Source organism: Armigeres subalbatus, chromosome 2 (assembly GCF_024139115.2).
Source record: "Armigeres subalbatus isolate Guangzhou_Male chromosome 2, GZ_Asu_2, whole genome shotgun sequence".
NCBI classification, from domain to species: domain Eukaryota; kingdom Metazoa; phylum Arthropoda; class Insecta; order Diptera; family Culicidae; genus Armigeres; species Armigeres subalbatus.
Window position 1 is genome coordinate 406,617,274 of NC_085140.1, and position 24,780 is coordinate 406,642,053.

Here is a 24,780-nt window from a genome sequence, read left to right on the forward strand (position 1 = left end):
TCATTTATTTCGCACCGTAATTGATAACATATCAATGACGCTGCTGTGTCTCGGAAAAAAACATTTATGGACAAATCAAAATGAAAATTTAACCCTGTTTACTCACAGGTTGTGTCGAGCCATTCACATGAATGAATAAATCACCAAAACGTAATCAAAAACACTGGTGATTAGGTGATTAATCACCTAGCGGTGTTGGTCCATTTCTGATCCCATAGTCCGATCTGGCCGTCTATTGAAACTTGTTGCGAGTAATTCGGCTAACGCTAAACACATATACATAATACATACACACATAATAGACATCACCTCAATTTGTCGAGCTGAGTCGATTGGTATATAACACTATGGGTCTCCGAGCCTTCTATCAAAAGTTTGATTTTGGAGCGATCATATAGCTTTTACGTATACCTAGTATACGAGAAAGGCAAAAAAACGAGGCGAATTTGATACTTATGTGTAAACATTTTTCCAAACTTCACCTTAATTTGTCGGTTCGGTAATGCATTGATTGTATCACATTTATGACACACAACGTACGTCTGCGATGAGTCAACTACAGCTTAAGTCAGGTAGCTCCTCAAATGTCAGTGATAATACTTATCAGTTGAGCGTGACATTACAATACCTGTGTATGCTGTCATAATTCTTGAGACACATTTCAAAGCGTTTATAGGGAATCCCCACATGCAGACTTGCCCTTCGCTCAAAGATAACAAAATTTAATCTGGACTTTTTGCACCATAACAGCTATAAAAAAATAAGCAATCATAAAAAAATAATTTAGTAATTACAACTGATACCGCACGGAACGCGCAAAGCAAAACATACTGGGGTGTGCACACCCAGATGTTATTCCAGTGCGCGCCTTCGTGTGGCTTTAGTATATTGAAACTTCATTGGTAAAGTTAAAACATTTTTCTATTTGTTTCACATACTAAATTATAGTCGTTCAAATAGTTCTGAATCAAAAAGTGAAAACGGTTTGCTCTGTATGTAGAAGATGAAACTGCCTACAGGCAAATGAAACCTATTACATCAAACTAATAAACCTCGGTTAGACGGTTCAAACGAGTTGCTTGACTTGAGCGCAGACAGGACAAATTCAAATATTAGCAAGTAATTTTTAATTCAACTGAGTTGGTCGATTAACTTGCCTAATTTAAACCTAGCAATACTTTTTTGAAAAGTTATTTATAAAAAAAAACTTATTAACATAAATTTGAACAAATGTAGTTATATTGTATAAATCAGTGCTTTGCAGCATGCTTGCTATCAAGGGCCGCACAGAAATTGTGAGCTATTGAAGTGAACCGCGGTATTTTTGCAATATTTGTTTTTCTGTTTATATTCAATATTACAGAATATTTTATAATTGAACAAAATATTTTATTGCTGTGAGAAGCATTCACCCAGGAATCCGACAGGAATGCTGAACAGAATCCGTTTAGAATTCTAAACAGAATCCATTTGACATTCTAAAAAGAACTCGCACGTAATTCTGAACAGAATTCAGGTCCACATTCGGAGACGAATTCTTTCGGAATTTGTTTGAAATTTTGAATAGCGTCCGTTTAGGATTGAACATAATATGTTTGGGATTCTGAACTGAATCCGTTTGAAGGTTCTGAACAGAATCTGTTTGTGATTCTAAAAAAGTTCGAATGGTATACTGAGCAGAATCCATAGTTGATATATACAACGTAAATTCTGGAAGTAATACTCAGCTCTATTTCGCCAAACCAAACTTATTAAAAAAAAGCAATTTCAAATCTACGATTAAAAATAAATTTGCTATTATCCTAACTCGGGTCGATAACATAGAAGTTTATTTCCATCATAATGGTCAAATTATTGACGATATATAAGACACAGTTTATCATATTGATGTTAGCTTGCCAGGTTTTCGAGTACACAAAAATATTGGGAATGATAAGAAGCTTTCCCGGTCGTATAATATTTATCAATGAGTCACTTGTAGTGTATTCTCAGAAATCATTTGCGGGCCGCAAGAAAAAGCTTAAAGGGCCATATGCCGGCGAGCCGCACTTTGGGGATCACTGTTACATTATATAAAACATTAAGAATATATAAATCGCATCATAAAGTAGTGAAAATCCCATACTATTTAATAATGGGGAATTTCTTAAATATTCTTACCATTAAAATAAAAATTAATTGTATTGTTGAAGTTAGTTTTTTGTGATTTTTTCCCAAAACCAATATAGTCTTTGTGTATAAGGAGTTTATTCTATATTATCAGATATAAGAAATGGTAAGCGAATTCCGTAAGAATAACACGCCCAAAGAAAGCTTGAAAGCTACAACATGAAGGTACGACCTATCGTGTTCGGTTGACTGCTTATCGACAACGGCGATGACGATGGCTCAACCGATATATGGTATTTATGGAAATGTTATTCATGATTCATTCAGGGGAAAATACCCTGTCGGTGTGGTACACCATTCCGGATGCAGCAATATTCAAAGCCATTGTCAAAGCATTTCATCAAATGGAAATACTTTTTATCCGATGAATTTCATTTCCTATTTCACTTTTTATATTGCATCTCTTGAGTTTATTGTTTCCATGGGAAATGTTAATAGAATAACACATTTTAGCACTTTTTTCTCAGAAACTACGGTAAAATTGGCACCCAATCGGCCACTTCAATATTAAAGAAAATATCCAATTAACTTTTCATCCATAATAGGTCATGTTACCCTATCAATTGCAAATAGCATTTTTTATACATTCACTCATCCGTATTCCTAACGAATGGATACCGTACCTTTATATAGGTGAGTGGGCCACCTGTCTGAGTCAAGTTTGTTGCATTCTGAAATATGTGCGGACGTGTGTACGAATTCTGGTGCCAAAAGAGAGGGGAAGCAAAATATTTAGATGGGCTGTGGCTCGACTGGCTTCTAATTTTGCTTACCTTTCCCCAATGTGAAACGGACATTTTGTGGGTGCTGGCTGTGGAGGTTCGATGCTATTAATACTTTGCTTGGCAAGCTCAAGTTCAGAAGGTGAATGGGCCAATCTATTTTGAGCATGGTGGTTGACATTTGGAGCTACCAGCGAACTTTTTGCATCTATCAAAGTTTGTTTTACCCGACGTGATATTTCTGGAGGAAAAGGTCATGTAAATTGGGAACATTCTGTAGGTTCGGGGGGAGAGACGATCAGTACCCATTACTTACATATTTCTGTACACTTAGGGACGTCCAAAAATGTTTGGCTCGGGCCCCCAGAAGCATAAATCCGACCCTGTTCAGCATTATCTGTACTTTCATAAGATTATTAGTTTAGACCTTCAGTTGGCCTTCACGAGCAAAGGTCCATTCCAGAAATAGCTAATTTGATTCTCGGTCAGGCCTAGGATTTTTGTAGGCGTAGGGCGGCCCTCCTTAGCTGTGCGGTAAGACGCGCGGCTACAAAGCAAGACCATGCTGAGGGTGGCTGGGTTCGATTCCCGGTGCCGGTCTAGGCAATTTTCGGATTGGAAATTGTCTCGACTTCATTGGGCATAAAAGTATCATCATGCTAGCTTCGTGATGTACGAATGCAAAAATGGAGACCTGGCTTAGAAACCTCGCAGTTAATAACTGTGAAAGTGCTTAATTAACACTAAGCTGCGAGGCGGCTCTGTCCCAGTGTGGGGATTTAATGCCAATAAGAAGAAGAAGAAGAAGAAGAAGAAGAAGGGTATTTATTGTGTAGTATAGTGATGAATAGCAAAATTTCTATTGGAATTTAAAGTCATTAAAGAAGAAGAATAGAAGAAGAATAAGTATCTCATTCCATCGTATGTGCATAGAAAAATATCTGGTGATTCACATTATTGAATACTTTCCACCTATGTATACAAATAACAGCCAATTTCTTACAAGGTCAATCTACTGAATAAAACATTATTAAAGAAAAATTTACGAAAACCTGAAATTTAAACCTGTGCGATATACCCAAGTAAATTAAATTTCATTACACCCAAATCCCATACCCACAAAACCAACAAAAGCAATAGAAACGTCATCATCCAAATTGCATCATAATAAGATTGGTTGCACCACTCTGGCCATTCGCTTGAGGTATTGTCGGCCGACACACAGTCAGTGCCCAACCTAAAACCATTAACAACAAACAAACAGCCCCAATGTGTATGTTACCGACCTGGCACTGCCATTGCGGTACGCCACTTACTACTGGTGGCAGCCGGTCCGGTCTGAATCCGGGGAAACCGTTCCACTAATCGTAACAATTACAAAATGTACCATCAGTGCACCGGATCTCACCAAGCACGGAATATTCCCCAATACATATACTGCGTTGTGCTAATGATTTCAATTCGACTGAAGCTACTCCACATGCGAGATTGGTATCCCCTTCCATGTTACAGATATACTGCAATTATATGGCTCCAAATTTATCATGAATCTTTGTCATTTATATTTGTTTCTGAACAATAAAGATCAATACTAAATAAGTTGTCAAATGAATCTTCGCATAGGAAAAGTTCATAAAATCCAGATACACCTGTACAACCAAACGCATCGCCACTCGAACGATTGCTAACGTTTTCTCGCTTCTGACCACATCCGAGCCTTAACATGCCGGCCGCCTCGTAGCAGTCTATCATCACGTTGCGGCGGCGAACTGAAATTCACTTACCACTGCTGTATAGTTTAGCCAGTTCCTGGGCCCCTTTGTGCTGTGGTCCCCATCGTGGTCGCTTTTCCAGGCTGTCGCATCCATTGGGGCTTTTTCCGTTCGCCCCATCGTTGGCACAGCACTCCGTTCCTGTGGTGAGGATTGTGTTAGAGTTGGGATCATCTTCCAGCATGGAGTTCTCCAGGATTTCTTGATCCGTCTTGACGGGTGTCTGCGGAAGGAAAACAGAATCAGAGCAGTTCTTTTTCCGCACGATTCATTTGGCATGCCGCTATATTAAATTGCTCAATCATGCATGCCACCGTTCTGTATTCAATCAAAATTCATGTTCACTGAGCAGGAAAGCGGAGAATAATTTTATTTTTCTGGAGTGTACATGCAAGGGTTTGTAATGTTTCGAACTTGTTGGAACTTTCAGTGGCTTCGACTCGTTGGCGTCGACATCTAATTGGTTCCGCAGCCGCTGAGTCACCAAATTCAATATGTTTTTCATATTAGTTTTAAGAAGTAAGAACAATAATAGAAGGTGCATATATTCGGATAGGGCGTGAAAAAAGGTCACAGTCAGTAGAGTAAATTAGATATAAAATATCTTATAATTTATGTTTAGCAAGAAATATATTTATTAAATTGACGTCAATGTCATTTAATTGACAATCAACTCATAAGCGACAAATGCGAGTGTATGTAGAAGAATCGTTCTATTTTCCATCTTTGATGCTACGCTTTGTCAGGGAAAGTGAATTGAACAACTCAGTTGAATTCAATTGACTTGCCAAATTTGAACATGTTCCTTTCAAGTGAATTGATTGAAGGTGTTTTACACGTTCAATTCAAGCGACTTGTTCAATTCACTTGCCTTCAGTTCAATCAAAGGTAATTGCCTATTTCCGGGGATTAAACCACCCGACTTGGACGTTAATTTACAATGTTATGGAAACTCATATGTGAATATGTACGTTATGTGGAAGTTATTGATTTGGAAAATGTATTGGAGGTAACCACTTTCCCTTCGATGGGACTCGAACCCATGACCCTACAGTACGCTAGACTGGTGCTTTAACCAACTAAGCTACGAAGGACCTCCGTCGGCCTTCGCAACCTAGCGGCTACTGAACGAGCTCGAGATTCCCAAATTGGACGCATAGTCAAATCACTCGCAATCCATTTCTCACATTCTAAATACTCACGCTCCTCTAATGTGGACGTGTACAATACACATGTGGAAGTATTGGCTTGAGAAATGGATTGCGAGTGATTTGACTATGCGTCCAATTTGGGAATCTCGAGCTCGTTCAGTAGCCGCTAGGTTGCGAAGGCCGACGGAGGTCCTTCGTAGCTTAGTTGGTTAAAGCACCAGTCTAGCGTACTGTAGGGTCATGGGTTCGAGTCCCATCGAAGGGAAAGTGGTTACCTCCAATACATTTTCTAAATCAATATCTTCCACATAACGTACATATTCACATATGAGTTTTCATAACGTTAGGAAGGTTAAGTGATTTTCCTTGCATGCTAAATATTAGTGATTGCAAATGCGCATTATAAAAATAAATAAATGTGCATTATGAAAATAAGCGCATTATAAAAATAAATAGTTTTGCCGCAAATTTCTCACTCGTGTTAATACCGTTAGACACTGAAAGGAGCATTATTGGAAATTACTCGGTCCTTTTCAGCACTACTTTTATATACAAAAGAGTGTTAAATTGAGAGGAATTTTTTGCAGACTGCAGAAAATCCGATGGCGTCGGTATCGGTCCCAGTGTCGGCCTTGTGCGGGTGTTTGCTATAAAAAAAACTAATCGCAAGGATGGAGCAAGTCGTCTGTATAGCAAATCGAGAGGCTGTCATCGGCGGCAGCAGATTTCAAATGATTTTTTTCACAAGATTCCGATTTTGATTTTGTTGTCGTCAGGGATTGAAAAAAAAATAGTTTTGTTAAACATCAGAACGGCTGGAAAGTGTTTTGATTTTGAAAGAATTGAATGAGTTAAAAATGAATTGTATCGTAGAATAGGGTGGCCCATTATTTAGAAGAAAAAAAAACAAATATTCTTCTTTTTTCGGAATACTGACATACAATATTCTCAAAGTTGATTTAGAGTTGTTTTACCTAATGTTTCTAAATAATAGGCCATCCTATTTTTCTATAGCACCATAATGACGGCCTTAATATTCCGAACAAGTATGTCGAACTTTTTTTTCTTAAAAATATAGTTTTGGCGTAAAATGCATCTTTCCTCGTAAATCTATATCCTGGCCCATAGTGCTATGGTTCTTCCTAAGGTGATTCTTTAGAACCCCATAGGCAATTATGTGCGGTCAAGTCTCCTACCATGAGCATTGCGTGCGGAAATGGGCCGACAAGGTCAAAAAGTCTTTGATAACTTCTTGTCGTACACTTATTACGTAAACATTTTTTCTGGGTTTTCGACACTCTCTCCCCCCATTGTAAGATTTCTTCCATACAAATGATTTTTCATTTAAATGGTGTGTAAGAAAACGACAGACCCCCCCTTTCCCCATAAATGCTTACGTAGTATGTATACGGCCCCTAACACATTTTAACAATAGAAGCAATAAGCGAAGATCTTACCTTTAACACTATTGCCCTCATACTGGGGTCTCATTGTGCAAATCAAATTGAGTTGCTGTTCTAGATCATCGAGTACGTTCTATTCAACGGGATGTAGACAAAAAGAATGAGGGATAGATCTATCTGCGTGCAGCATGTCGCACTGCCAGTGGAGATATATCAGCTTCCACACTGATATTCTTCCCTCCCCCTTCATACGAGAGCTTGGCAGAAGGAAGGTCTTGTGATATGTGCCATCACAAATATTGCCCTCCGTTCGCATTCAAATCGACTTCTATAAAAACATTCTCCATGCCTGCCGTATCCTAACGGAACTATCAATTCTATACTTTCGCCTCTAATTCTATCATGAACATGTACGTCTAAGTTTGGAAGATGATATTAGCATTTCCATATCATTGGAATTATTCCGCTAATTTTCCATGTATTGAGTGTTCGGAATATGAGTCTGTTCGGGATTTGAGTCAAAACGGTATCCAGATCCCTTTTGCAAAAAAAAACACCATTATCCTGCCTATGAGATAACTGATTTCAGGTTCCTCCAGATACTGGCCAAGAAGGCTATAACCATCCTTTTTCCCTGGATGAGCAAGACTTCGTCTTGCGTAAAGACAAGGGTAAATCCGCGGGACCCGACGAAAACGAATAACCTATGCTGAAGTGTCTGCCCACTGGCGGAAAACTCGCCGTCCTTGAGGGCATCAACAGTGCGGGGCTCTCGGGCACCCATCCCAAACAGTGGCGATCACACCTCGATGTTACGATACCGAAAAGTCGTGGCTCTCACAGCGATGCCGGCAGCTACCGACCGATCGCCCTCACGAACGTCACTGCGAAGGTTGTAGAGCGAATGGGCAACAGACGGCTGACGGAGATTTTAGTAACAAGCGGCCGTTTGGATAACAGGCAGCATGCCTTTCGCTCCGAACGTGGTACCAGTACGTATTTCGCGCCGCTGCGCCAGGTCCTGAATGGCACTAGGCGCTTGAAGAACCACGTAGAACTTGTCTCCTTTGATATAAGGTACACTGTGGGAAGTGCAAAAAGGGGGTAAGTGTAACACTCGACACGAAAAATTTTAATTTTGCATATTTTACAGTTTTTATCACACCATAACATTGTACAAAAATATATTTCAATGTTCACACTAATACTATGTTGAAATCTGTATAATACATATACCAACACAGCTCTGATTTTAGGTTTCGCGAGAAGTAAATTTTTGTATTCATAAGTCCAATTCTTATTTGCACAAATTATCTCTTTTTCCGTTGAATTTGATTAACAGTTGATTATTATACCACAATCAACTAATTACAATTTGTAGTGGTTTGTTCCCTCCTTAGCCGTGCGGTAAGACGCGCGGCTACAAAGCAAGACCATGCTGAGGGTGGCTGGGTTCGATTCCCGGTGCCGGTCTAGGCAAGTTTCGGATTGGAAATTGTCTCGACTTCCCTGGGCATAAAAGTATCATCGTGTTAGCCTCACATATACGAATGCAAAAATGGTAACTTGGCTTAGAAACCTCGCAGTTAATAACTGTGGAAGTGCTGAATGAACACTAAGCTGCGAGGCGGCTCTGTCCCACTTTGGGGATGAAATGCCAATAAGAAGAAAAAGAAGAAGAAGAAGAAGTGGTTTGTGCCATGAAAGCATTTGTTCATCGTGTCATATGAATATGATTTGCTGAAAAAAAATTTATATAGAATTAATATTGTTTGACCAATTTTTGTTTGTTTCATTTCTATTGAGTGCAATCTAAAAAAAACATGGTTGAGACAATGCAAAATATTGATGGATTTACACCTCACGCCATTGATTATTTCGAACGCGAGGTTTTTACAATATCGAGTGTATGATAAAAAAAACACAAATCTGCCTATTGAGTATCGAAGAAAGGGGCAGCAAAATATAAGAATATGTATATCACCTCTACATAATCGTTCCCCTATCTAAAAATATGGCTATCAAACATATACAAGAGTACAACAATTTTAGTAGTGATACTCCCTTTGTGAATAGGCTCCAAATGACGGTACCACAAAAGCCATGATGATACACAAAATCAAGATTTTTGTAATAAAATCATCATCATAATACCATACAATAGTCGCTCATTGAAATCTGTAAGAGATAATTTAATAACAGTGGCCATCTAGAAATCATGTCAATATATTTTATAGTAGTTTCGCTGTGGTCTTGATTGCATAAACAATTGTAAAATCTTATAAAGCGCATGGTAATATAGCGATTGTACCAAAAATAACAATAAAAATTAGTTCTCGCTATCAGTACGAATAATTAGAACGATTTCGAGGCAATCTTAATCCCACTAAATTCATAAAGGCTCCATAATACACTAACTGATAACACTTAACCTCATTTTAGAAAATTAACTACCAATAAGCAAAACTAAAGAACAACTACAAAACCAAACACACCAGCTTACCTTCAGATACGTGGTCGAGATCTTTATCGTCGTCGATGTGGGCGAGAGACCACCAGTTGCACTGGTCCCGGTCGTGATGGTAAGCTGGTGATGGTGCTCTGCAACCCCGCTTCCCATCTTGCCAGTGTCCACTCGTCGAGAGCACGGTGGAAGCGATATTAAATCCATATTACCGTCCCATGTAACGGACCGAAGAATCAATCCCTCGCAGACGTTGGAAAGCTTCTCAGAACTGGAACACTGTCTTCTTTATGCGGCGCCGTTTGTGGCACTGTTTACCGTTCCCTTCTGGCTCAAGGTGAAACAATTTTGTGCCTTTGTCCGAGCTGTCGGTCTACTCCGATTCTTGGCTTCAACACGTGCGCACCAAACATCACTGAACACTGATTTGCGATTACAGGCAAGTAAAGGTACTCTATTTACCACTTCAAGACAGTTGGCCTTTGTTACTGGATGGCATGGCTTTTCACTTTTCCACTTCGACCTATGTTGGTACCTTTGCAACCTTTTCTAGAACCGTTAGTTGTTTCCGAATCGTTTTTTTTTTTTGTGGGGTTCGTAGAGCACGTTTGCTTATAGATTATCACAGTTTATTTCCTTGAACTATATCACTTCCTATATGGCTTTACTTTTCCCGAATTTGAATTTGAATTCTTGCTGTACACGGCAACTGTTCTGTAACGAAAGGATAAAAAAAATAACTCATCAAATGATGGATATTGTGAGCAAGACATTTATTTGGACTGTGGTTCAATTTATTCAGTTCATAATAATTACATAACTTAGTGGTCACATTTCTATTTCAAACTCCCAAAGAGATTAATGTAATCGCATGACACTCTTTCTCCAGCGCCAATTAACTCATATTCATAGTTATTTTTCACTTCCACTCTATTAGTGATAATTAGTTTTTCAGCCCCGACAAATTTGCCAACAGCGTAAAACCCACAAACGCTGCGCGGATTCCGGGTTTGGTTCATACAGTTGGACGATGGAGCACGGAATGTCACTTTAGGCTCATTTATATCATCACCCCAGCAAAACGGCAACCGGATGGGTTGTTAGACTAAATATGTGGAACCATGGCTCAACAATTACATTGTATGCAGCACAAAATGATTGTGGAACATCCTGTGGTGGGAATAGCTTGTTATTATAAATATTTGATAAGCCGTCTCACGTGGAACACTATCCCACCGACACCGAATATGTCTCGTGGCTTAAGGCCATTGTAGAATGCGGAACCGGATATGTATGGTGACCGTAATGTGTGATGAGTCCCCACATGCACAGATGCTGTACTTCCCAACGTTCAGCAACCCTTCTTTGAATATTTGATGAATTATCGCCTGTTCGGTTGAACACCTCCCTGTTTATGTTCCAACTGCGAAGAACTTTGGGCACAACCCAGAACGGGTGTGTTCTGGTTCAAATAGCAGACCATTAAATACTTTAAAATGGCGATTACCCATGAATGGTTTGGCTCATCATTGTTTGCCTTTTTTTACTATAACAAAATTCATTTCTTTTTTACTTTACAGTGTAAAAATAATTTAAACAAACTTGTGTGTTGAGTATAAAATATTGTTTATTCAATGAGCATTGTTTAACATTATGCTTAACGTGAAAAAGAGATTTAAATGGCAAGCCCAAAATGCTTTTTTTCATTAATTGTGAAAATGCTCTTAGAGCCTCCTATTTGAAAAACGGACCTAATCTAGCTATGTAGGTCGATAAAAACAAATAAAAGCAGTAACTTTGAGTTCGGGTCTAATTTATCAGCTTGAAGAAATTCATTAACTCAGTTTATTCACATTACCGAATTGATCAACTTCAGCCAGGTCGCCAATGGTACTTCTGATCTCTGCTAATATCTCTGAGTAATTTGAGTTGAGTATTTCCTTATCAAATATTCCTATTACAAAATAAATAAACCTGATCACTGAGTACACCGAACTCTAATAGAAGTTTGAGCATAGGTTAATGACTGTAATAAACTATCATTTCCCATTCAAATATAACCCCGTAGCTCCATCCACAGACTCGCTCCACACCAATTGTTCCAGACAGCTCACCCTAGCAGTTTTTCATAGGGGAAAGGAAGACAATATACTCTAGCCAAGCAAATGCTGCATCAAAATAACCTGCGATACCATGCAGACATCGATAGTCGTAATGACGATGTATCTGAACAGTAGGAGCTCTGTTATTCTAACACCGAATATGTAAATGAAAATCAAATCTGTATATTTATGATAAATTTATATTTAATAAACATCGTATAACAGCTTTGAAGCTTACCATTGACAAATTAATTTGTCTGTTTGCTGAAAGAATCGGCAATTTCCGGAACCTCCTGCAACACTAGCAAAAGCAAAGGAGTGAGTAAATTGATATGCATAATTCTTATTTTTGTGGGTTTGTTAAGCAGTAAGCATGTTATCGAAAATAACCGACGCAATTGATGGTTAATTCTTTTACTTAATTACCAACCTGCTTACAAAACAACGTATCACTTCTCTTTATGTTGTATATAAACTGAGTGTGGAGGCGCATGGTGTATTGTAGTGTTGTGGGATTGCCGAAAATCAGTTTCGCCTCTAGAAGGCATTCTGGACCCTTTTCCCTAATCCTGCGTGACTCCACGCCAACACGAACGTATATCCATTATCCCCATCTCGTTGCCACCTACTCCACGTCACGCAGTTGCAGCAAAACAATGTTCCAACTGCCGTCGGTTTTTCAAAAGCAAATATCGATTACCACCAAAGAAGTCTGTCTCCGTTTCGAGCCGCTTGACAGCTTAATGCGAGTATGCGACCACAATCAACGGAGCACGAATTGTTGTCTGCGGGGCCATAATTGTTGCCGCTGATGAGGATAATGATCACACACCACTCACTTTGTCAACTGGGGTCATCGGGTTAACTTTATGTGGAGGACTTTGGACACGAGAAACGTTAAGACGCGTTTGTTTTTAATTACACTCTTAGGTTGTCTTCAAGGCAAAGAATCATTTAAAAAAGCGAATCTTTTAAATATTCATCAAGTGGAAACATATACCACAGACATTACACTCGAGAATACTTCGTCTAACGCTGATTTATCAACACGCCATAAAACAGAACAAGCTATAGGTTCTTCTTTGTTTTTCACTGGCCCCATCAAACACTTTCACACTTATTTATTGCGAAAATTCTAAGCACAGTTCCATTTATTTACCCATATGTAATATGTATGAACAAGTAATTATGATTATAATTTATGCCAGGAAAGCCGAGAATACTCTCCACTCGAAAAAAAATCCTTAACCGAATTGAATCAATAATTAACCAGTTTTATTTAGTTGGAATGCAACTTAATAAAACACGTTGAATTCGTGAAAGAAGTTAGATATTTTTCGTGAACCTGCGACTTTCGCTTTGGGATAGGAAAAAGTGCGTGTCTCTGTTCTATACATTAAAGAATTCCATTGTGAATAAATGGAAAATTTATCTAACAACGAGTCATCGCTTGGCAACTTGGAGTGACTATGTATTTGTCGATTAATTAATTAAATTGTTAGATCATCTTGAATAAGTACGTACACAGAGCGAAATAAAAATGGCACCACCATGCTTTTTCTGAAATTAGGAACAGATGATGGTAAATCCAGTTTAGAATGTAAGCATATTCTGTTTCACAACTTTGCAGTGCATTACATTGATATTAATACGGATCATTAAAAATAAAGCTGAAAAATTCATGTAAATAGTTGCGATAAAAATAGAAGAGGTGAAAAAAAATATAATATTAGTTTTGACCGATATTTATTTCGAATTTGAGTCAGTTGCTAACAACTAACATGGAAAGTCAAGTTGTTTGCAAAAATTGATGTAATAGAGCTTTGTTTTTGGTAATTTAGCAGAAATGGGTCTAGTGCAGCATCTTCCTTCGAAATAGATGGTTAAAATTAAATCTACAATGATGCAGGTCTCTTTTCAGAGAAATCGATCCTGAAGGCTTTCGATCACATGCCGTAGTCGAACGGTTTTGAGAAAATGCCAATAATGGCCATTCCAAAGACAAACGAGGGAGGACTGGATTCTACGACAAAATATGAGTAATAAAATTACCAAAGCCGTGTAGAATTGAAATATTGAAAGACAACAATTTGGGAGATTTGTGCAATCACCTTCACTGGCATTTCTTATCATTTACCTGGAAGTGAAAAGGGAAAGGAAGAGAAGATGAAGCTGGAAAGGAGAATGGAACAGGTTTCTGGGGAAGGAGCCCTAGAAGAGGGTTGTTGTATACACCAAAGGCAAAACACAGAGTAGACTGTAAAAATAACACGTAAAGCAAATACATATTGATAAGCAAATTTCTATGAGAAACTAAGAAATCCAAACCGTTTTCAAATTAAAAAAAAAAACAGATTAATCCACCTAGCAGTGATGATGCCTTTCTCGTGCATTATAAAATATATTGAAAAAATCACATTAGAAAGGTCAAAAAAGCTCTTTAGGGGAATAGATCACATTTTTTGATCATTTTGCAGGTTTTTGTATTGCTACCACTTTTGATATTTTTTTTTGCTTTTGATGTTTTGTTTCCAGGAAATTCTTGGTAAAAAAACAATGATTTTTCAATACTTCCGATCAGGCCAATTTTCGATAGCAAACAATGGGACCGCATTCCCCGTCGAATGCAACTTGTTGCGAGCAAATTGGTTAATGCTAAGTTCAAAAAACGGTTTGTCTACAAAATTTGTACACACACACATACAGACATCACCTCGGTTTGCCGAGCTGAGTCGATCGGTATATAACACTATGTGTCTCCAGGCCTTCCTCAAAAGTTCTTTTTTGGAGCAATCATATAGCTTTTCGGTACAACTTTGTTGCACGAGAAAGGAAAAAACAATGAACAATACAAACGATACATTTTGTAAAAGCGCAATTTGCCTAACATTTATGTGATCATTTATGAGTGGAGCAAATTAGGCTCATGTACATGAAAGTAGCTTAAGTCTCTGTTTGAGACTAAAAAGTCTATTGACAGACAATATTAATTGAAAAAAAATGCCAAAAGTGAAACAATTAATTGACTGCGATTTAAAAAAAATCATACGAACCTTAGTACTTAGTGAATCTATATTTTGTAACAAAAAAGACTAATCAATTGAAAAGCGTTTGATACGAATCAAATACTGGTATATACAACACTAATGCATAATATGAGTTATCATTAGCCTCAAGCATATTGACCGAATACTGTTCAGCCGAATGCTTTTTGGCCGAAAGCCAAAAAACAAAGAAAGTTGTTTGGCCGCGAATATACCATTTGGCTGAATAGACCATAAGGCCGAAAGTCGTTTGGCCGGAAAAGGTCATTTGATCGAATAGGACATTTGACTGAATAAGACATCTGGCCCATTAGGTCATTTAGCCGAATAGGACATTTGACCGAATATGTCATTTGGCTGAATAGGTCATTGGCTGAATAGGTCATATGGTCGAAATAGTCATTTGGCCGAATAGAACATTTGGCCCAATAGGACATTTGGTCGAAAAGACATTTGGCGAAAAAGGACATTTGGCCGAAAAGAATATTTGGCATTGTGTAAAGCGCATGAAGCGATTCCATATAGGTGACCATTTAGGTTTTCACCTAAGGGATGAAAAGTCTTCTGCATGAGCAGACTAAAAAAGCTAAATGCTGTGAAGATTGCCCTAAGACTTCGCAGACTCCGTTCCACATTTCTAGGCAACCAACACTACACGGCTATCTAGTAAGGGTATGCGATAACACATTTTTATTTGGCGAAACGGAATGGAATTTGAAATGATTATATTGTTTCGAAACGAAACGAAGCGAAATATTATTTATTTCCATGAATTCGAAGCGGAACGAAATTAAGGTCCAATTTTATTCGAAATTTTACGAAACAAAACAATTTTTTTTTCGCGGATTTTTTGTTGAATTTTTATTTTTATTATGTAGGGATACTGTTCGGCACTTCATTATGAACAACAAAGCAATGAAAATAATTTTGACTTGTTTCTCAAAATATTTCACCAAGCATATACACATGGATTTCGGTCCCTCACGGTATATTGAAAACTATTTTCAGGGTTACTGTGATGGTCCCATCAAACAGATTCCGATGGATTTTCTATTCCACATCTCAATATTTCCATGAGTCGATGATCCCTTCAATATCGATTCATGGAGGTTTGACTGCGTATCTAATAGTCATAATAGTGTACTCCAGGCAATTGTTTGAGGGTATAGCAAATTTAGTTATATGAAGAACGGAGGCAATGATTTTTTTTTTTTCAAAATAAATAAAACAGCTATTTGGTTTCGTTTCAGAGGGCTTAATGTTTCAACGACAGGAAATTCTTGGATGAATTGCAATGAAATCATTTTTAAACGCTTATCCACTTCAAGTCCACAGATCACATTCATCATAAACAATTGAAGAAAACCAACAGCTCTCAAAATGCTCAAGCCCCGTCTGAGATGCAAGAATAGTTGAAACATTGTTTTTATCTGTGAATCACAAAGGCATCAACAATGAAATGCTATTCCAGACAATTATTGGTTACTAGTGTAGACATGTGCTCCAAGGAATTTTTCGATGAGGAAATTTTTAGATGTGCTAGAACATAACAGTTATTGAAGTCGTATCCAGTTTGGTTTCATGGGTCGAATAGGGCATGAACCATTTTCAAAAAGAGATATCAGCCATTCACGATACGCGTGTAGACCTCCAGGGATTTTTTGGATAACCCGAAATGTAACAATTGTGGAAGGCAAATATTGAAGATGCAAAACAACTACTTTTTTCTGCGCTTCTATAAGTGCCCTCTTATAGGTTCACTTTTGATTGCCAATAATGCTAAAAATTCTTGTTTCGTCACGTATCGTAAAAAAGATACGGTAGAATGTAGTGACGTATAAAAAAAAGACAATTCAAGAAGATACATCATCTGAGCTCAGTTACTGCTATTTTATTCCAATGAAAATACAACAATAATAGGACGCAGTTGTCTACTTTTCCCGTATTATCCGATGCTAAGTTCTATTCAGTGCTAAAAAATGTTATTTGTTTAATTAGACCAACGTTGTTCATAAAGGTCTTATTTTCGTTTTCTGTTTTTTCGACGAACGTATTGCACATGAATGGTTCAATAATATATTGCTATTAATATAGAATCTTGGCAAATGCCAATAAGAATGAGAAAATATATATACTAATAGATTATTTTTACAATTTCCATTCAGAGGCGAAAAGATATATCTTTCAGATTAGCGTTGATGCCCATATTTAACCATCATAGCTGTGCAAATTGTGTGGACGCCCCATAGTATTATATGTCGACGAACTCATCAAATATCTGCACAATATTATTTAAAATCAACAAATGCGTATTTCAGTAGATTGTTCACCGAAAAGAATCAAGTAGTTAACCCCATACTGCGTAACGGTGATTAAACCTTTTGCTAGTTTCAAGAAGTTCTACAATAGCGTGCTCACAAGCTTAAGGTTTTATTTTGGTTTTATACAGCCTTTTAATTAGATCCGCAAGAGTACTAAAATACAAAACCGTGTTTTGACTTCCAATATAGAACATCGGGTTCTAGGTTCTATAATGCTTTTGTATTCCTCTTCAGAACTTTAAAATGGAATAAACATAAAACCAGTGAGTAAGTTATATTATGGTTTTGGTCAAGACTTACATAAGCTGTCAAGCTTTATAAAGTACTATAAAAAAACACATATTACCTTTACTCTTTAAGAAGACCTGCATAGGAACATAAAGATTTTTTTAGGCAGAAACAAAATAAATCATGACAGTATTTTCATCGACTCAAATTATTGCATAAATTGAACATTGGCGTTACTAGCCCCGATGCTTAGGGGGGCTATAGACCTTTCATCTATTTTCTTTGTTTTGAGCTTCCTTTAAAAACATCTTGAACATGTTACCACCTCATTAAGTTATCTTGATGGTAATGTGATAAATACGGTTTAGCCTCCTTCCTTAGGTAATTGACTTTTCCCGTCAAATTTTTTTATTCGCTCTTTCGATTCTTTGGCTTATTTAAAGTCAACTTTCCAAAAGACCCCATATTTTCTCAAGCCTCTAACTATTTATAAAATCGAAAACAAAAACCGAAAAAGTTCTGCACGTTCGTTCAAAATCGGGCAAATCTTAAAAAAACAGCACTTTTTCGATTTAAAAAATAATTAGAGGCTTCAAAAACTATGGATTCTTTGGGAAAGTTGACCTTAATTAAGCCAAAGAATCGACTAAGACAATAAAACGAGATTCAATTTTTGACGGGAATGGTCAACTGCGGAACAATCACTCTCATCCATATTTATTCGCTTTTCTCATGCACGTGCTTTCTGTTGTAGCCCACAGTATCGAAGGGTGTTTGTTTACCAGCCGATGATTTCTACAACGACTCAAATTGATAGCGTATGGTTATTGCGTCTACGTGTAGTAGCGCTCGGTTTTGTCCCGCACACACCGCAATATGCGACGGATCGCCGTCAGGTTCCCACCGGTAGGCAGTGGATATTTCATAAATATTGTAACTATCTCAAATTAAAAAAAGGCAACATTCCTCCAAGGATGGAAATGTTCCAGGGATTCCGACGAGAATCTCCAGAGATTTCGACGGGAATCCTCCAAGCACCGAAGGGAACCTCCAGGGACTCCAACGAAAACAAATTCAGGGATTCCAACGGGAACGACGGGATCCTCCATGCTCAAGGGATTTACTTACTTACTTACTTATGGATCCTGTACACCTCCGGTGGTGCAAAGGGCCGACTTGAAAGATCTCCATCCTGAGCGTTGCCCGGCTATCGCTTTAACCTGTTGCCAGGTTAGATTTCGGTCAACTTCTTTTATTTCTTTATTGAGGCTTCGCCGCCATGAGCCTCTGGGTCTACCTCTGCTGCGATGTCCCGCTGGGTTCCAGTCTAACGCTTGTTTACAGATTTCGTTTCCGCCCCTACGTAGAGTGTGGCCGACCCAGCCCCACTTCCGATCCCGAATTTCTGTTGCTATCGGCCTCTGGTGACAACGACGATGGAGCTCGTTGTTTGAGATCCAGTTGTGAGGCCACTAGGCCCGAATTATATACTGCAGGCATCTGTTAATGAACACCTGCAGCCGTTGAGTGTTCTCCACTGATACACACCATGTTTCGCTAGCGTATAACAGCACAGATTTCACGTTAGAGTTGAAAATTCGTATTTTGGTGCGTTCACTTATCTGCCTGTTTTTCCAAATATTTCTTAAACTCGCAAAGGCAGCCCTTGCTTTCTTGATCCGTGCGCCTATGTCGATCTTGGTACCGCCGTCTGACGCCATTTGGCTACCAAGATATTGGAAGCTTTCAACATTCTCCACTGGTTGCCCGGCTACTGTGAAACTGGAAGGAGTCACCGTGTTTACATCCAACGATTTGGTTTTGTTGACGTTGATGACTAAACCTGCCGAGGAGGAGCGATCGGCAAGGTCGTTGAGCTTACTCTGCATATCAGAGCGCCGTTGCGCGAGTAGTGCAACGTCATCCGCCAATTCGAAGTCGTTTAGGTGCTCCATGGTTATAGGCTGCCATAACAGCCCGCGGTTTGGTTCACGGTCAATCGCATCTACCAGAATCTCATCGATTACGATGAGGAACAGTAACGGTGATAGAATACATCCTTGCCTCACACCAGCTACGACCCGGATAGGGTCGGACAGGACCCCATTGTGCAGCACTCTACACGAAAAGGCCTCGTACTGTGCTTCGATGAGGCCGATGATTTTCTCAGGAACCCCTTGCGTCTCAGGGCGCCCCACATATTCTCGTGATTGAGACGGTCGAAAGCTTTTTCGTAGTCAATGAATACCAAGTAAAGGGACTCTTGGAATTCGTTGACCTGCTCCAAAATGATGCGGAGCGTGACAATATGGTCCACACAGGATCTTCCGGCACGGAATCCGGCTTGCTGCCGCCGGAGAGTCGCATCGATCTTCTCCTGAATCCGGGCTAGGATAATTTTGCACAGAACTTTGAGAACGGTACACAGCAACATAATGCCTCGCCAGTTATCGCATACAGTCAGGTTACCCTTTTTGGGCACCTTCACTAAGATACCTTGCATCCAGTCGACCGGGAAAGTTGCGGTGTCCCAGATATTACAAAATAAACGATGCAGTAGTTGAGCGGATGTCAGCTTTGAGCATCTCGGCTGATATGCGGTCGACCCCTGGGGCTTTATTCGATTTCATGCTTTGGATGGCTGTTTGAATCTCTAGCAGTGATGGAGCTTCGGTATTGACACGTGTTATACGTCGGATCCTAGGCAGATCATGCCGAGGTGGTGATGGCCTGGTTGGCACTTGAAAAAGTTGTTCGAAGTGCTCGAACCAGCGTTTCAGCTGGTCAGTTGGGTCGGTCAATAACTGATCATTCGCGTCTTTCACAGGCATCGTTGCATTCATCTTCGCCCCGCTTAAGCGTCGTGAGATATCATAGAGGAGGCGAATGTCCCCGGTTGCGGCGGCTCTCTCTCCTTCGTCGGCCAGAGAGTCTGCCCACGCTCGCTTGTCCCGTCGACATGAGCGTTTTACTTCCTTCTCAAGAGCCGTGTATCGTTGACGGGCTAAGACTTTGGCTCCTCTGGTTTTCGATCGCTCTATCGCGGCTTTGGCTTCTCTTCGCTCCTCTATCTTCCTCCAGGTCTCATCGGTGATCCATTGCATTGTTTTCTCTGGGTGCGTAGTTCACCCAGATTGTTCTCGCTGGTGGCGATGAAGGCATTCTTGATGGCGGTCCATTGGTCTTCCACGCTGCCACCTTCCGGAATATCTGCAGCACGCGTCTCCAGTTCTTCAACGAAGGACCGTTTCACCGTGGCATCTTCCAGTCGGCGTGTGTTGAATCGTCGTCCAACTCTTTCCTCCTGCCGACGAATCCGCGCAATGCGCAGGCGTATTTCGCCGATGAGGAGGTGATGATCAGACGCGATATCGGCACTACGTTTATTCCGTACATCAAGAAGGTTCCGTTTCCATTTTCGGCTGATGCAGATGTGGTCGATTTGATTTTCTGTAAAGCCGTCACGGGAGACCCACGTGACCTTGTAAACCGGTCGATGAGGGAAGAGCGATCCCCCGATCACCATGTCGTTATTACCACAAAATTCTGCGAACAGCTCTCCGTTTTCGCTCATTTCTCCGAGACCATGGCGTCCCATAATGCGCTCATGGTTCGAGTTGTCGGATCCGATCTTCGCATTGAAGTCGCCCAAACAGATCTTGATATCACCCTTCGGAATTCTATCTACGACGGCATTGAGTTGACTGTAGAAGTTCTCTTTGTCTTGCAGATCGGCAGCATCGGTTGGCGCATAACATTGGATTATAGTAAGGTTTCGGACCCGTGTTCTAAATCTGGCAACGATTATCCTTTCACTTATAGGTTCCCACTTCATAAGCGCAGAGTGTGCCTGAGCGCTTAGTAGGAAGCCAACTCCGCGATGCCGGGGAGCGTGTTCACCTCGTAAACCAGAGTATAGCAGAACTTGTCCCGACGGCGTTCTGTGTTCTCCAAAGTTTGGCCAACGGACTTCACTCAGTCCCAGGATCTCAAGCTTCATGCGGCGTGCCTCATTGGCAAGTTGTGCCAATTTACCCTGCTGGGCTAGGGTTAAAACGTTCCATGTTCCTATTCGTGTCCGTTGTTTCGCGCTAAGATTCGTCGCCGTAAAATCAGTCCGTATTCTTTCATTATCGGATTCTCGAACAAATTGATGTTTCGGGAACAGTAGGTTGTTGGCCCAAGGTTCCCTATCCACCGGGATGGGGCTGCCATCTTAGGTATAGCTTCCGGGGAATAGCATTTCATACTCAGCCGCTGGATGCCAGAACAGACGCTGTTGGAGCCGCACCTCCTTGGTGGACAGACGCTCGATCAGTCGGGTCAAATTTGTTTAAAGTCCCACCCAACACCAGGACTAGGCTAGTGCGCTTTGAGCGGCGCACGGTCGCTTTGATAGGGCCTGCTTGGGGACACATGCAGCTTTTTATAGAAGTTCAACAGAGCCCACTGTCGAACCCCACCACATCCTAGGCAGACCCCACAGTACGCACCCTCTCACTCTAGCTGATGTCAGAAGGACAACAGTGCCCAGGCTACACTACCAGCTAAGTACGCAACCCTTAGCTGGCGGTCAATTGTCATCGGAAGACCCGTGGAAGCGTGAGTATTGGAACTTGTGAGGACCAGAGCTATGTTAGGCGCCCCTTCCCGGATGACAACTCACCATTTCGCAGCCCCATAAAAACATTGCACCAAGCATATACACATGGATTTAGGTACCTCACGGTATATTGAAATCTATTTTCAGGGTTACTGTGATGGTCCCTTTAAACTGATTCCCATGGATTTTCTATTCCAATAACGTCCTTTCAATATCGACTCGTGCAGGTTTGACTGCACTAGTAGCACACACGTTTCACATAGGTATACCCCGTTAGGTATAAGTACGTTAGGCATAAATACGTTTGGCATAAGTACGTTAGGCGTAATGGACGTTAGGCATAATGCACGTTCGGCATAATGGATGTTAGGCATAAAATGACCCAAAGAACAGCCCATTTCATAAAGAAGGCAGAAGTATGCCAAACGTCCATTATGCCTGTCGTACATTATGTATAACGTCCGTTATGCCTAACGTCCAGTATGCCCAACGTACTTATTAGGGTGCCAATGGAATGTATCGAATTTCAAAAAACGACATTGCTCACAAGTTCCATTACCCCAAAATATGACCCTATGCAAAATTTTAGCTCAATCGGACATGATTTAGGGGTGCCTAAAATTTATCAAAGTTTTGAAATTTTTGCCCATGAAAATTTTCCCAAGGGGGGGGGGGGACCAAAGGAAAGTTGAAAATCGAATTTTTGTGTTTGATGGCAAATGACTTTAAAATGCATGAAACGCTGAGATCTGATACAATTAAAAAAAAATTGGAAAAAAAAAACGATTTTTTCTCTTAAAACATTTTTGGGACTTCAGACGATGAAATTTTTTTAACTATTAATTACTTGTGTCGACATTAGGACATGTGCTCCAGGGGATTCTTCGATGACCTGGAAAGGAACATTTAATAAATAACCAATTTGGTTCTATGGATGCATGGACCATTTTGATAATGGATAACAGTCCTTTGATTACGCGTATAGACCTTATGTCTGAAATACAGTGAATTGTACAATGAACAACAATTGTTGCAGGCTTTTGCAATTCGGCTATGGATCAAACTTTTGAAAAAAATTACCAGCCCTTAGGCTTAGATTACGGTTACGTATACTCTAGGAAATGTTTAGATGTGCTGGAAGGAAACAGTTATTGATGTCGTATCCAATTTGGTTTCATGGGTCGAATAAGACATGAACCATTTAAAAAAAGAGATAACAGCCATTTACGCCAGGAAATTCTTGGATAACCTAAAATGGGACAATTGCGGAAGGCAAATGTTGAAGATGTAAAACAATTACTTTGATATATGCGTGCCTTCTTATAGGTTCACTTTTGATTGTCAATAATGCTGAAAATTCTTGTTTCGTCACATATCGCAAAAAAAAATTACCATAGAATGTAGTGACGTATAAAAAAGACAAAACAAGACAAAGCTCAGATACTGTTTTTTTTTCAATGAAAATACAGCACTAATAGGTCGTAGTTGTCTACATTTGCCGTATTTTCCAATGCTCGGCGCTGAAAAATGTTACCACCATCGGGGGTGACAATGGGTCTGGGGGGTGAGAATGGGTCATCGCTCTCAGCGGCAGCCTGAAGGTCGTAGAGCAAAACCGTTCAAAAGGGACTCTTATATTTTAGTCTTCTTGCCCTCAGATACATTCAATCCATTCTACAAGTACTCTAAGTAGTTGAGACAGTGACCCATTCTCAACCCTATTTGACCCATTGTCACCCCCGACGACGGTATTTGATTAATTAGACTGTTTATTCGACAAACGTATTGCTCACGAATGGGTTAATGGGTGCTATGAATATAGAATCTTGACAAAATCCAACTTATTTTTGTCAAAATGCGACAAGTCAAAAATTAGCAAAAGATACTAGGGTATCCAATCATGGTTTGAACTAGTGAAAAGCGTATCATGGTTTGAACCATTTTGAAATCAGTAGAAATTACCATCTCACTGGCAGGAAATGAACCTAAAATAGTATGAATGGCATATTTAGCTATACTGGAAGTGATAGAGTTTATTTAAACATTCGTACATATTGTTTAAGTAATAAAATGGAGCGATTTAAAAACGTCCTGAATTTGCGCTAAATCCCCCCCACCAGTGGCATAATTTCAAAAAGCTCGTAAAAGACGCATTTTATGACATAGGAGTGAGATCAAAATATCAAAAGAACGCTATTTTTATCTGTAATCGATTTACATCATCATACAATTAGAAACAGTTTTGAATAGTTAAAATAGTAACATTTATACAAGGTAAAAACTGTTCATGGTTTGAACTATATTCGTACCATGATTTGAACTTGTAAATGCAGTCATGTTCTGCTGCTGTCCGCTAGGAGCGCTACATGCGCCTAGCTGAAGTATTTTGTTTACATTTCCAATATGAAAAAATCACAATTTTCATATCGATAATTTAGACGATTTTCAAACGTTACTAATCTAATGCGAGAAGATAATTAGTAAAACAAATTTGCTTTTCTATAGATTTCCTCAGCGTTTCATGCATGTGATTAGTATTATATTTAGGAGCTGCTGCAGTAGTTCAAACCATGGTACGAATTTAGTTCAAACCATGAACAGTGTAGTTCAAACCATGGTACGAATCAAAGTTATGTAATTATTAAGTTTTTTCAATGAAACTAAGCATAAATATGGGCACCCAGGATGTTTTTAGAAAGATAATGAACTAAGCTTCCATATAATCTAGAAATCGCAGTTGTAACATGTCCCTTCAATGAAATAAATCAACTTTGTTTTGACGGCTCATCTAAAACCCACCA

General features: G+C 39.5%; 1 protein-coding gene across 2 annotated transcripts in view; it reads right to left on the bottom strand.

Moving 5' to 3' along the window:
- Positions 1 to 24,780, bottom strand: part of LOC134217591 (plasmanylethanolamine desaturase 1) — a 45,172-nt gene that overhangs the window by 14,593 nt on the left and 5,799 nt on the right. For both annotated transcript variants that reach the window (XM_062696368.1, XM_062696369.1), the window contains exons 2-3: positions 9,721 to 10,395; positions 4,676 to 4,886 (exon numbers count right to left, since the gene is read on the bottom strand). In XM_062696368.1, coding sequence (XP_062552352.1) covers positions 4,676 to 4,886; positions 9,721 to 9,888 — 379 coding nt within the window. In that variant the 5' untranslated portion in view covers positions 9,889 to 10,395. The remainder of the gene's footprint in view (positions 1 to 4,675; positions 4,887 to 9,720; positions 10,396 to 24,780) is intronic.